This window comes from Emydura macquarii, unplaced genomic scaffold (genome assembly GCF_026122565.2).
Source record: "Emydura macquarii macquarii isolate MOO-44397 ecotype Brisbane River unplaced genomic scaffold, CSIRO-AGI_Emac_v2 contig_3470, whole genome shotgun sequence".
NCBI classification, from domain to species: Eukaryota; Metazoa; Chordata; order Testudines; family Chelidae; genus Emydura; species Emydura macquarii.
Window position 1 is genome coordinate 195,598 of NW_027133607.1, and position 15,126 is coordinate 210,723.

The 15,126-nt window shown below is 42.9% G+C and overlaps 1 protein-coding gene and 1 pseudogene across 1 annotated transcript in view; one reads left to right on the top strand and one right to left on the bottom strand.

Moving 5' to 3' along the window:
• CAMK1D (calcium/calmodulin dependent protein kinase ID) overlaps window positions 1–15,126 on the bottom strand; it is a 298,770-nt gene that overhangs the window by 2,963 nt on the left and 280,681 nt on the right. Inside the window, exons 7-10 of the mRNA XM_067534910.1 lie at window positions 13,144–13,256; window positions 11,247–11,325; window positions 4,988–5,075; window positions 4,324–4,462 (exon numbers count right to left, since the gene is read on the bottom strand). Of these exons, the coding sequence (XP_067391011.1) occupies window positions 4,324–4,462; window positions 4,988–5,075; window positions 11,247–11,325; window positions 13,144–13,256 (419 nt within the window). The remainder of the gene's footprint in view (window positions 1–4,323; window positions 4,463–4,987; window positions 5,076–11,246; window positions 11,326–13,143; window positions 13,257–15,126) is intronic.
• LOC137144538 (chloride intracellular channel protein 1 pseudogene) lies at window positions 8,539–9,265 on the top strand (annotated as a pseudogene).

Consider the following 15,126-nt stretch of genomic DNA (forward strand, 5'->3'; position numbering starts at 1 on the left):
CTTTCCATGAACAACTCAATATTCAGTCAAAAAAATGAACACCCAAACCCAAACAATGTTGCACTTGAAAACCAAAATACTTTGCTCAAAACCAAATTTTTTTTTTGATATTTCAACAAAAAATCAGAAAATTCTACAGAAAATTACAAGGAAAACAAAGAACAACAACAAATGTTGTCAAAAATTTCCACAAAAAGAACCCCCTATTTTCTGACCGACTCTAACCTGCACTTCAACTTTTAACAGATTTTGTAACCAGAAACAGCCACGGCCGGCTCTATATGTGGTTTGTGAACACACATCTCATAGTGAAACTCTTTTGGTGACCATGGTAACTAACAGCGCGTCCCCGCTGCCAGAGACCTGGGCTGCTACATAGCAGTCTTCCTGGAACTGGTTCAGCACGCAGGATTTTTGCACTTCCAAAAGGACCCCCTAAGTATGTTTGTGTAATTGGTTTGGCCAGTCCTCTCTCCATCCTGTTTTCTGTATGGCAGGAACTCCCAGAGTGCATTGCTCCACAGGCTGCTGATGTTACTCTGTGTGCATGTCCACTGATGCTCTCTCTTCTGCTAAAGCGCTATGGGATACCTGCCCAGAATTTCCCTGACAGCATCATTACAAGCACAGGTAGGCAGCATGGTCGATACAGATACACAAACAAGCTGTGGGGGTAGAAAGCTCTGCAGAACAGTAGTCACCTAAGGTGACTGTGCCCTAACCAGATACAAAAGCAATTAAGGTCAGATTCTCTCGTTTGCTCAAGGACCAGAGGGTGGCTCAACTGACGTGGTTTAAAGTCAAATTTACATTCCATCCATCCTAAGACTGACCCCGAATATAAATAGCCTGAAGCCTGCTACAACTTTTGCCCAGGTGCCTATTGCCAAAAGGACATTCCAGCAGCTGGCGATCAATTGGGTGTGAAGATATCGCAGCCACATCCCCTCTTCCAGCACTGTGGAGATCTGCTATTCTGGCTGTGCAGTGTAAGCCAGACATTTCCCCTTGATACAAGAGGAAATCCCCAGAGATCCAGATATCCTGGCTTTATGGCAGCTCTGCACTGCTTGAGCAACATAAAGCAGCCAGACGGAGCTGAGAGTCTGGCCCATATCCTGGGCAGGGCCTGATTTACTTATTTAGACGCTCTTTACTGAAATGTAGTTCATACCACCCTAACACATCACCTCTGATTCAGCCTACTGTCCTCGCACAAGTAGAAAAGAATTAGAACGTACCCTGGAAAATCTAGTCTCAGACTATTGTAGTCCTCGCTGCTCTTCATCAGTTTGAAACTGCTGTGTTGAAACTATTAAAGCATAAATATCAATGTGCAGAGGGCCAATATATTTTGTGACAGCATTAAATTTACTATTAATGGTATTAATCAGCATTAAATATCTTAGAGCTGACATCAGTTCTTTTATGCAGCTTGCCACTCAGTCACAGCTGTTTGTTACTTTGAGTACTGCCATCTGAATAATGATACATCCCCAAACCAGAGCTGCGTAATTTGCTTCATTGTTGTATAATTGTTAACAAGCATCTCTTGATGCTGAATGGTTGCGCTGTATAACTCTGTACCCCATTTCTTCTCTTCCCCTCCAGCTCTATCTGACGTTCTCCAAAACAAAATTAAGTTTGAAAAATCTGAAGATGAAAGTGATAGGCCTGGCATGATGGAACCGGCACAGCTAGCAAGGCTTTCCCCCTGAATTCCCACGGAGAGCTGACTTTGGAGGCACCGCTTGAGAGGCACTTTGGAGGCATTTTTTTAAACAAGGCTGGTCAGTGGGCTGAAGAGAGATGAATGTGTTACACTGGCTGGCAATGAACTAAAGGTTGGTTGCAGCCAATAGCCTGGATTTTCCTCTTGCTTATATAGAGTAAAAGCCATTTACTTGAGTAGAGTTACTCCTGATTCACATGAGGGAAAGTGAAAGGGGAATGAAGCCCCATATCTGTGGAGCAGGAAGATCTGGGGTTTTCTTTAGTCACTCACTCAGTGTGGGACCATGGGCAAGTCACTTGATCTACTTGTACGGTACTTTTCCCACATAAACCTAATGAGAAGGAAGTAGGCAGGAAAGAGCTCCTCAGAGATATTCCTTTTTCCCAGGAACCAGCTGATCTGCAGATTGTACTGGATGTATAAACTTTCCCTTATTTTCATTAGTTGTATTTGCAGTTCCCTTGGGGTTCCACCGCTGCTTGCTGCATTCCAAGCAGTGTCCCAAGTTGCTATTCTCTTTAATTCATTGTGTACTCACTAGCAAGATCTCTCATCGTATTCAGTTTGGGATGCGAGGGAATCTTGCCATTCTTATCTGTCTGAAATTCCAGCTGACATACAAATATACCCAGCTCAGCATGTCTGGTCCACTCTGAATGTCTTTGACTGCTTCCTCTGTCATTCTGTAACATTCCACTCCCAGAGATTGCACTGGGCTATCTTAGCATTTGCAACAGTTTTAAGTGGGTTTTGTTCTTGATCCCATTCTCCCCTTCAGCCCCCCACTTGTAAACAGTGATTTCCTCATTATAATAATATAAACCCATTTGAGATCAGAGGCAGTGATAGTTTAATCTTACATTATCTACAAATCAGCCCAATCAGATTCTCTGATAGCCTAATTTAAATCCTGCATTTGTTTACTGTACTCAGAATCAAAATGAAACCTCAGATCTTCATGAAACAGTCTCTCTGCTGCACTCTCTACTATGGCGAGAATGTTTTAGCTCCACATTAGAAGTGATTTGTAGATAGGAGGCATCATCTTATTCTTATATGGGTGACAATTGGGTGATTTAAGAAGACCACTGGGGAGAAAAGCAGTGCATTCCAAGCAAAAAGGTTTTTAACGTGATATATTTCCACTGATGAATATTATCTGCATGAATCGCCACAGTGCCTGAAATGCAAATTGAAAGGGCTATATTTTGGCTCAGATACTGCTTGAATTGAGTGGGAGGAAGAAGAGGGGCTTGGCAGCAGTTGTAGTCCTTGTAGGGATTCTGGCTGATGCAGCCGGAGAGCTTCCAAGGTGCTGGAGGGTGTGCACGCCAGAACAGGAGCTATCACGTCTTTTAACTGAGTCCCTGTGCACGTCCTTGCATTCCAGAACAGACTGCGGCAGGACTTTGCAAAGGGGTGCATGGTGGTGGGCAGGGGTGGGAAGGGGAAAAAGCAGGGTCAGCCAAAATCTGGCCCAAAGAGGCGGATGGTTAAAGACTAAACATACAATTCCATGCACACCATAGTAAAATGAATCAAACACTGTGGCATGTTGCTGTAGAAAGAGCCAATTAAACCACCACTGAACTGTGCAGTAACTTGCAATCTAATGAGCCATTAACATGCCTATTCAGTTCCACATCTTAAATCTCCATATCATAGGATCTGATCCCATGGGTAAGTTTATATCCTCCATTTTAATTGGCTTTATTGTGATGTAAAAACCTCAAAAGATAGAGAGCAGGGAAGAGTAAATCTATGTCCAAAGGGTAGGACTAAAATGAACTTTGTTGCAAAGGAAACTCTGCGCTCTCCCAAATGATCCCTGCTGCTGCCATTTCACCCTTCCCTGACATTCAGAACGATATATAGGGTAGGTGTTTAAATCTCTTAGGCAGCTTTGAAATATCAGCCATCATGTATAACATTCAAGACACTGGGATGAATCTGGTCTTGGTGTACGAGGGTCTGACTCCTGCTAAAATAAAAGGGATTCTTGTCCACTGACATCAGAACTGATTTGCCCCACTGATTCTGGTGTATCAGCCAAGATGTAAACATTACAGCTGATCAGGAAATATGGTTTCCCTCAGGGAAAATTTTAACAAAAATTAAACAAATTTTCACAGAAAATTTTGACTTTTAGTAAAAAAACTAAAAATCTGAAAATCAAATTTTTTTCCCCATAATGTTTTAAGCTTTCAGTCACAACACATTTTTTTTCAAAAGTTTTGGGTTTTCCATTTTTTATAGTAAGGCTCAGTGGAAAACCCAATTTTCCACTGAAAAATAGTTTCAGCAGAAAGTATTTGGCCAGCCCTAATCAATACGAAGGCCCAGTCCTGCACTCATTATTTAGATCACCGCCCCTCTCCCATTGAAGTCAGTGGGAGAACTGTCTGAGCAAGGACTGCAGCATTGGCCGCAAAGTGAAAATACTGTACGGTCAAATTTGTTGGGATGACACAGAGCTGATGGGAGGAAAGCTGAGTGATATGAGGTTTGATCTCGGTTGCTGTCAAAGCGGTCACACATTGCAGGAGAGAGCAGTTGGCAGCAGTGTTGCTTTGCTGTCATGTACTTACAATCTTTCCTGGTTGTTCCATCAGGAAGCGGATTGGCCAGGCTGAGGGTAGTTGACATGCTTGCATTAGAACTGTCCAGGCTACTGCCAAGATGTAACTTTCTCATATGTCTCACAACTGCTGTGGCGTTAAATGCTTGCTGGAAAGAAAAAAAAAAACCAAAAACCCAATAAATGCTTCGTTGTGAATTTATTCTTTTCTTTCAGAATTGTCAGATGTGGATTTAAAATAAAAACAACTTTCAGGGGTTACTCTTTTGTCACCTAGACACAGAGAAAAAAAATGAAAGCCTTTCTCAAGCCTTGATCTTGTAACTCTTACATCCAGTGATTAGCGCATGTGTAACTGCTAGTGTATCCCTTACAGGCCCCCCTGTGCCCAACCTGCAGAAGATAGAAGGCTTTTCTAGTGCCCGCTACAGAGGCTTCGCTCTTTCACTCAACTCCCACATTTCATTCAGCTCTGGAGGCTCCTGGTTCAATTGCCAGTATAGCAGCTGCCGCTGACTGAGCTGCGTAGTACTACTCCATCTAGAATTCTTAGCCATGAATAAGATGGTTGCATCCCTTGAAAAGAATTCAGCGTGCAGCAATGCAGCACCTGCTTTAGAAAACAGGTAATGTTAATGGCTTGCAATGTAACCCTGTGAGAACATTGCACTTACTCTCCATTTGCTTTTTGCAAAGTTCTTTCGGATCTGAGCACTGACGGACTCATGGATATTTTTGCTGAGGGCTGTGTCACCTGCGATCCTGAAACAGAAAAACAAGACCTTCTTACAGATGTTTTGTTCTAAAACAGCCTTCTTTAATGGTAATGCCTCTCGCTTTATAATTCATAGATTCTAAGGCCAGAAGGAACCACTGTGATCACCTAACCTGACCTTCTATATAACACATGCCATAGAACTCCTCCGAAATAATTCCCGTTTCAGTTAGAGCAAGGTCTTTTAGGGAAAAAAATCCAATCTTGATTTAAATCCACCAAAATCTCCGGCAAGTTGCTCCAATGGTTAATTACATTCACTGTTAAAAATTTCTATTTCTTATTTCTAGTCTGAATTTATGTAGTTTCAACTTCTAGCCATTGTATTTTGTTATATCTTTGTCTGCTAGATAGAATAACCCTCCATTATCCATTTCCGTTCCCCATATAGGTACTTACAAATTGTGATCAAGTCACCTCTTAATCTTCTGTTTGTTAAGCTAAATAAATTGAGAACCTTTAATCTATCACCATAAGGCATGTTTTCTGACCCTTTGATCATTTATAAAGGTGACCAGAGGTGGCCAGTGTGAAGCATGATTGTTCATATCCTGAAATTATGGTATCATCTATTTTAGGATTTTTTGTCTCTAACTTCCCACTGTTGTAACCCATGATTTAGTACCACTACTGGTAGTACTGATAGGAGCATGAGTGTGGACAAAGTGGCTACGGACACTGGCATTTTGACCAATGTGTAGTGTAGACCCAATCTAAATAGGATTAGACAACATGGTGGTTAAAAGGCCATTTATAATCCTGTCTCTGCTAACACACTCAGTGTCGCTTCCATTTTATTTTGTTGGTGTGTGGCTGCTTTCTAGTACGATTACAGATCTGTATAGAAACACTAATTTTTTCTTTCATGTGATTTCTAAAGTTTTAACATTAACATCTTGAGATTAGTTTTACCTCCAGACATGGAGCAGTTTCCAAAACACTTCAGCCTACCTGAATTCTGTTTGCATTGGAGATTTTCCAGCCACACTGAAATGCATGTAGTTGGTCATCATAACATTGCACTCAGTAAAGCAGATACAAAGAGTGTCTTACCAAAGAAACATGGACTGAGATAGCTCAATGAGAGCACAATCTCAACAAGACACAGCCTTAAAACTTCCCAGTTTTTGCACCAATAATTTATTGTGCACAAAGGGACAAATTCAACCCTCATGTAAACCCAGTGATCTCAGTGGAATTACACTTTGGGTGAATCTGGCTCAGCAAGCTTGAAGGGCTACTGTAACAATAGTCACTGGAGTCAAGTATACCATGCCATATGACAGAGGTAAATACTATTCTAAGCCTGGCCCATGTCCTGGGGCTGAAACCAGGAAGTAAAGGCTGGCCTCTTGGGTGATTTCTCACATTCCTTACATGGTTCCAGAAGTAAATTCAATCTTTGGCAAAAATGTAGCAGATGAAGCCACCTGAAACCTTCAGACTAGCAAAAAAATGCAGGAGTTGGTTGCAGTGCCCCCCAAGTTTCTTGGAAGACCAGGGACATTGCAGAGAAACTGGAGAGGATAAAATCTTCTACCCTGCTAAATTTTTAGAGATCTACAAGTACCTTCCCAGTGGGAGCACAAAGGGACCTGCAAACTGGTAAACAAAGTCACTCATAAATTTCAGGAACACAATGCTCCACGCACAAATGTCATTGGTGAAGGCACAGTTGCTTGACAAGGTACCAGCTGAAACCATTGGCCATAATATTACAGATCTCTTTAACGAAGCTGTATCACGTGAATTTGAACTGTTAATAGATGGACAATTAAAGACCAAATTGTTTTTCTAATAGCTGATAATCAGGTCACAGCAAGATTGTTATGAAAAATGGACTTAACTTTGCCAAGAACAGTGTTTGTCTGCAGGACTAGTGGAATTCTAGAATTCTGCCCTGACAATATATTTAATAGAGACAACATGGCTGAGGTAATATCTCTTATTGGACCAACTTCTGCTGGTGACAAAGACAAGCTTTTAATCTCCACAGAGATCTTCTTCAGGTCTGTAGAACTTGAAAGCTTGTCTCTTTCATCAACAGAAGTTGGTCCAATCAAAGATATTATCTCAACCACCTCGACTCTTTCATATCCTGTGACCAACATGGCTACAACAATACTGCAAATAATATATTTCAGTGTTTCTCAATTGGTGTTCTGTGGAACCCTGGGGTTCCGCGGGAACACTGTTAGGGTTCCGCGAGAAAGTGAGATCGCGCCGCCAAGAGCAGCTGTTCTCCGCGCCGCTGAAAAAGGGAAGATGTCCCGGATTTTTCCGTGGAGGGTATCGAGTATGAGTGTAATTTCCCTGCGGAGCCTAAAGGGTTCTGCGGGGAAATTTAATTGAGAAACGCTGACCTAGTTGTTTGTATATAATTTGCTTATTTTGACTTTTTTTTTGGCCCCATATGTAAAAATACTTTTAAGAGTTTGGGGGGTTCCGCAATTATTTATCGAGTTCAAAAGGGTTCCATGGCCAAATTTAATTGAGAAACACTGATATATTTAATAAACATAATTACTATAATTACAACTAGCACAGAAAATGTTAAAATGTATCAAGCTGCAGCAAATTACACCCCTTCTTTAGTTACCCTAGTTTTCCACGTCACTTTCTGAAAAGTTACAGCAGAATGATGGAGCCATATATTCACCTTTGCAACAAATCATAAACAGTGAAAGTCTAAGTAAAAGGTGTGATGTAAAACAAATAACCTGGGCAAGAGAGAGTACAAATCATCTGTAAATTAAGATGGAGAAATCTGTGTAAATGTGCAGATTATACACATTTCTCATTCATCCTGGTGCCAGCCATTGATCTTGCTAATATTTTACATCTGCAATGTATTTATGGTAGTGGATGGGGGGGAGGATGAAGAAAAATAATCTCAATTTCCCAGATTATTTGCATGACAACCACCATGTCTCATGTCTTATTTTTTATTATGAGAAAAGTGATACATTGCTCTTTTGTCCACTTGATTTCCCCCCTTTGATCGCAAAGGCTGAGTCTCAATCTCGTCTGTAATCACAGCTATTCTGAGAGTGTGCAGTCATTGCCTGAGGCGGCACTGTAGTTATGATAATTCATTGCCATTACACCAAGATTTCCAGGATTATTGCTTGCTTTGTGTACAGTTGCAATTCATTGACATGCTTTGCAAGTCACTAGTTAACTATAGGAGCAAACCATTGCCCTAATTTTTAGACATTCAATTAGCAAGGAAATCAGCATGGCAAGAAGCATGTTTGAGCATTGCACTGACTTATGAACATCAGGTTACATTCCATACCATAACACAATTTACTGCAAGGTAGTGGGGAATAATTGTCCTATATATGAATAAAAGCAGCATCAGTCACATGTTTATAAACACTGGGTATTGCAAGGCTCATTGTGCCTAGATAATCAGCAAGTGATCGTACTCCGCAACGGGGCCAACCTCGGGCCATGGCGGAGGAGCAGCCTCAGGTTGAGCTGTTTGTGCAGGTGGGCAGCATTGGGGCCAAGATTGGGAACTGCCCCTTTTCCCAGCAGCTCTTCATGGTGCTTTGGCTCAAAGGGGTCACCTTCAACGTCACCATGGTGGACACGAAAAGGAGGACTGAGACAGTTCGGAAGCTTTGCCCAGGTGGGCAGCTCCCTCTTCCTGATGTACAGGAATGAGGTTTGCACTGACACCAACAAGATCGAGGAGTTTCTGGAGGAGGTCCTGTGCCTCCACAAGTACCCCAAGCTGGCTGCCCGGAACCCTGAGTCCAACACGGTCGGACTTGACATCTTGGCCAAGTTCTTCGCCTATATCAAGAACTCGAACCCGGCACAGAACCCCAGCCTGGAGAACGGGCTGCTGAAGGCAATCAAGGTGCTGGACAATTACCTGATGGTGCCGCTGCCAGACGAGAACAGCACCAAGGACACGAGCCACTCGTGTCACAAGTTTCTGGACGGGGACTAGCTGACACTGGCCATCTGCAACCTGCTGCCCAAGCTGCACGTCATCCAGGTGGTGTGTAAGAAGTACCGGGGCTTCACCATCCCGGAGGCGCTGCAGGGTGTCCAGTGGTACCTGCGCAATGCCTATGCCTGCAAGGAGTTTCCCAGCACCTGCCCCAACGCCAAGGAGATTGAGGAGTTGGCCTACAAGCTGGTGGCCCAAGCCCTGAAGTAACCCATAGGGCTGGCGGGGCCCCGCCCCAGTAGAGGGGCTGGAAAGCCGGGGGAAGAAGGGTGTATAATTTCGAGGGGGCTATCCTTGTTCGGGGGGGGGGGAAGGGATTCACCTTTTCTTCTTTCCCAGAATTTAAAGTAACAATGAAATGCAGACGGACAAATGAACTTCAGAAATCTGTTGAACCTAGAAATCTGTTCCATTCCACTTTTCAGCCTTATTGAAACGTAACACGCTTTCAAATGGGGTAACAAAGCGTGCATCTGAGCTACATGATTTGCAAACTGTGCTACAAATATATTACTATTCAAATCAAGTTTCAGTGCCAGATACCTAGTCAAGTCTTAATGAGTCTATAAGAGTGCTACAGAACCATGTTCAAGTCTGCAGTGAAGCAGTTCTGACCAACAAAGCTCACTGCTCCTCAAGGGATGAAGAGCATATTTTTTTGTATTTCCATGTCCCAGATACACGAAACAAGTGGCTCTTAATGTTAACATCGCTGCAAATTCATTTTATGCCAGTGCTGTAACTTGGTTGCATTCTGCACTCAAGTTTACTGCTGCTGCGGTGGGGTTGTCCAATGTAACCGAGTGCAGAATGTGGCCCACTCTGCTCCAAATCCCGCTACTGAACTTATTATTGTTCAAGCTCAGCAACTTTATGAATGGCTAAGGGTTTGTGCAGGATGAACCTGAGGTGCTGCAGAAATACATTGGTAAGTGTACCATCCAACCAGCTGTATGAGATCGCAGAGTGCAGTGATATTTTCCATAGCTGTGATGTTCCTGAGTGAAAAAGGATTTCTACTGCCATTGATTTCAGTATCGTTTCCACTGCAGTTATTTATTATCATTACTGTACAGTCCCCTAAAGCAGCACCTCACAGCACAAACAAACATCCCTGCCCTGAAGTACTCACATCGAAGGCCCTGATCCCTTGTGTAGTTAGAATGATAGACTAGGGCAGTGGTTTTCAAACTTTTTAGGGTAAGTGCCTCTTTCCAAATAATGTAGTCTACCACATACTCCCATCGGAGATAGGGTCATCATATACCTATGATTAGATTGCCAAGTCTTACTAAATAAAGTGCATTGTCTGCCATTTCAGGATTTTTCTCACACGCAACCTGATGAGCGCTCGTGTACCCCTTTTGAAAATCACTGCCCTAGTGGATAGCGCATTGGCCTGATATTCAGGAAAGCTGGCTTCAATTCTTGCTTCTGCCACAGATTTTTTGCATGATGTTGGGCAAGTCACTTAGTTGTAGGTCTACACTGCAAAAAAAAGTGTGTTCTTATGTTGGGTTGAAATAGCTGTGAGTCACTTGAGGGGGAGCCTTGGGTTGAACTTCAGGGGCTAGTCAAGTTGTTGTGTCTTTAATGCTATTTTAACCCAAATTAGCTAATGTGGATTAAATTAAGAACATAACTTTTTTTATGCAGTGTAGACATATCATTATTCTACCCAGTGCCTCACCTGTGAAAAGGGGATGACATCTCCCTATCTCACCAGGGTGTTGTGAGGTAAAGTCCTTTAGTAGACGTTAGATGCTCAGACACTACGTTGATGACGGCCATATAAGTAAATAGATGGCTAACTCTAAGCACATCCCATTGACTTCAATCTGAGTTTTACCAAAATGGGCCAAATTCTTCATTGATTCATGCTGGTGCAATCCCACTGCAGCAGTATAACTAACTGAGTGCAGCTATTAATTGAGTAATTATTCAGTAATTTCAATAGGACTACTGGCAAGCTTAAAGTTAATCACACTTTTGTAGGATCAGGGCCTAATTTCAGACACAATGGAACAAGAGGGAAAACTATGCGACAAAGACAAGGGTTATAGCAATAAGTTACTCAGCAAAGGCTCGTATACGGCATGGTGGCACAAACATTCTCTCCTGGACATATAAATTAAAGAAAAGTCTCGTTTCTTGAGGTCATTGCAACAGAAGTAATGTGTTAGTTGCTTACCATGGGTGCCGGGCTGCTTGCTCACAGGTATATCTTTTACTAGGGTCTTTCTCCATCAAGTTCCGAATAAAATCTTTAGCTGTAAAAAACAAAATAAAATAAGCAAAAGCAATTGGGCTGACGCCTGGAGAAGCAAGGACACACAGTGGTATTTAAAGGTTCATCTTAATGACACCGATGTATGACACCGTAGGACACTATGACGGTCTCTTCCCCTCCCCCAGGAACCTCACCAAAATGATGTGTACAGATGATAAGACTAGCCCAATAGGCAATATCAGTAATATAATAAAGACACAGGAGCCTATTATCACATTTGGGTGCATATATTAAGCATTCCAACTCTGCATTAGGGTGGTCAGACAGACATTTAAGTTTCCACATTCCTATTTTAACCATTTAATTATTATTTAATAGACTTCTCCAGAACTGAGCTAATGGCTTCATGGAAGACACAGTCACCGGCCCCAAAGGGTTTATGTGCTACATTTTAAATGTGACACCATGAGTGAAGGAGACAAAAGGTAGGGCGGGGATAGGTGAAAAAGGACGAGGGTTGCATAAATAAAAGCCTGTGACTACTCATTTGAGTCAAGTCACATCTGGGCGGTTCTGTTTTGTTTTGGCTGCTGTTCTTTAAATATCAAATATAAGAAGATAGATAGTGAATGTTATCAGCTCACTTGGGCTTGAAGCAGTGTGTTTTCTGGAGATTTTTAAACGATGGTGAGAAGACCATTGAATGGCATCAAGGTGTATGGGGCAGCCTGAAAAATATGATCTCAAGTGTCTTTCTGAGAAGCCAAATCTGGAATTAAGTGGCTTGATTTAGGCTCCTCGTGTTAATCTAATCTGTTTGGGGGAGATGCCCAAAAGAATTTTAGAGATTTATCAGGAAAAGTCTCATTGACTTTCAGTTTGTGCTCCTAAATCCCATAGGTGCGTCTGAAAATCCTATATGAAATTTTGTAGCCCTAAGAAGTTGTTAGCTGCCCTAAATACAATCCCGCCTGGATCCCCAGGTACATAATTGGGTGGTTAGCCTATCCTGCCACATGTGCTGAACCGGCTACACTGGTATTTTTAACTTGATAACTTGATCAGAATTACCACGTGTACATAGAATCATAGATTAGGATTGGAAGGGACCTCAGGAGGTCATCTAATCCAACCCCCTGCTCAAAGCGGGACCAACCCCAACCAAATCATCCCCGAGCTGGAAATTACACTTCCAGCTCCAACGTACACATACTCTTAATAACGTAACTGGGTTACACAGCAAGTCTGTGGCAGACACAGCAAGTCTGTGGAACCCAGAACTTCTGACTCGCAGCCTAATGCTATAATTACTAGACCACATGCCCTCCCTTCCCAGGGGATTGATGGGATTTTTCTTTCCTTGTTGGCTTAGCCATTTTTATTTGGAAGCCATTGATTTTCCGGGTTTGTTTCTTTCCTGTTCACATTGCACAGATTCATCAGTCAGACCAGCAGTACATATTAAGTAAAAGAGCTGAAATATTTTGTTTTCTATTATTAGAGACAGATGAAAAATGTGCATTTTATTCAAATGCTGGAAAAAAGAAAGTGCTCTGTTTTCTTGGGGCTGAATGCTAATTCTTGCTTCATGGTCGTCTCTACAAGTCAAATTTTGGTGCTTTATGCCTGACTCTGGGATGAGACAGTACTTATTTTGAGGCTCTCATAGAAATAATTTCCCATGATGCTTAAAAAATATTTGGGTTAAAATCTGCCCTCAGTTGAACATATAGTTCCCTCTGACCTCACGTTAACGGGAGTTATGAAGATCCAAATTTCACCCTTGGAAAGTGTGCATGATAGACTTCAGTAATATGTAGGAATGTGCAAGAAATAACTATTGCAATGAGCTCCTTACCAGACTCCGAGATGTCATCCCAATATGGAGAGTCAAATTCATATTCTGCCTTAAGAATCTGTTCAAAGAGCTTGGAGTCGTTTTCATCATAGAATGGAGGATATCCACAGAGCCTAATAAACAAAACAGATCAGGGGACATGAAACACTTTAATTGCTTTCTGGGGACAAGGTAATAAATGAGGAGGCGGAATTCATACAAGTGAATCATGACTGAAATACATGGCACAATCAAGCTTCCAAAAGGATCACATGCTTCTCTAATAGATGCTCTCTTTGTTCAGGAGCAAGTGCCTTGCTGCAGCTATAGACAGAGCCCTGACTGCTGAAGGACCAATCCTGAACTCTGTGAGAAGCACAAATGAAGATGAGCTTTATGCAGGAATTCTCCATGGAAATCCCAGTGCAGCTGCTACTACAGCCTCCAAATTGCAAAGGCATCTGTGCCTCCCTTTGCTCCCTTTCCAGGGGGCATTTGGCCAATGGGTCCACCTGATCTGACACAATAGCCATATCCCCTTCATCCAACCCTGCCCCTACAGTGGAGTGCCGCTCCACGATGCAGAGAGAGATCAGAACCTCCTGTACAGCCTCTATCCCAGCTGGGACCTTTCTCCATAATCTTCCTTAGCCCTTCTGAAGTCTCTGGCCCCAAAACTGTCCACACACAATTTAAATCGACTTTAACTTCTTTCCAGTGGTTTAGGGCCCATGCAGCTCCAATCTGGTGACAGTGCAGAGACTCATTAGACTGGCAGGAATTACCTACCATTGGAACTCTGGAGCCCACAAAGGAAGCATGGCACCTGTGTGACACACTGTCACTCGAAGCAGCACCATCTAGTCCCTATATTCACCCTTCACTCCTGAACCACTGCTAAAGAAAAGCTGCAATTATCAATCATTATGATTTGGATTTGGGTAGTACCCACAATGCACTAGGCATTGTCCACCCACACAGTCCCCACCCCAAAGAGAAACTGTCCGTCTGTCACTGAAGAACATAAAGTAGTCTTTGCAAATTTGTCTGAGACGAAAAAAGCGCAGGCAAAGCAATGATTAGGTTACCAAAATTCGACTGATCTAATCTAAAATTGATAGCAATTGAAATTGCTACACAGTTGAAATTTTGAACAGGTTCGAGACCTTGCCTTACCGATGCTAAACTGCCTGAAAGGACTTCAGATCCCAGACAATCAATGGACCCAAAACAAAGAGCCAAGAAGCCCTGGATCTCTGTTAATATCTTAACCATCATTGAACAGCGTCGCATGGCTCATTTCAGAAGTGATGTGGTCACGTACTGTAAGCTACAGGGCGCTTGTAATACAGCAATACATGCAGACTGTAAAGCTGTTGTGGAAGCCAAAGCCATCTTCTCACTTGAGGAAGCTTCTGTGATGCTCTCCTCAGGGAGCCCAGAACTGTAAGCCACTGTGTTACCACTCCGCCTCAGCAAGAGAGAGCTTTGCTGGGGCTTAAACTGTGTGACAGCTCCCTGCCCCACTGGTTTGTCCACCACACCAACAAACTCCTTGAGACTCTGCCAGTCTACACCTTGCCTTGCAGGTAGCATTCCATGAACCCCCATTCCCAAGAGACGTCTTTCTGCAGTGTGCAGTCCCTTTCACTGGTCACTCACAGGAAAAGGTGGTTATTAATCTTCTGTAACTGTTGTTCTTCAAGATGTGTTGCTCATGTCAATTCCAATTAGGTGTGTGCGTGCCTCGTGCATGGCTGCGGGAAGGTTTCTCCCCCAGTGGTACCCGTAGGGTTGGCTGTGCAGCCCCCTGAAGTCGCGCATTCATGGTGACGTATATAGAGCCCTGCCGACCCTCCGCCTCCTCAGTTCCTTCTTGCTGGCAGACTCTGACAGAGGGGTAGGCGGGTGGGTCTTGGAACGGACATGAGCAACACATTTCAAAGAACAACAGTTACGAAAGGTAAGTAATCCATCTTTTCTTCTTCGACTGCTTACTCATGT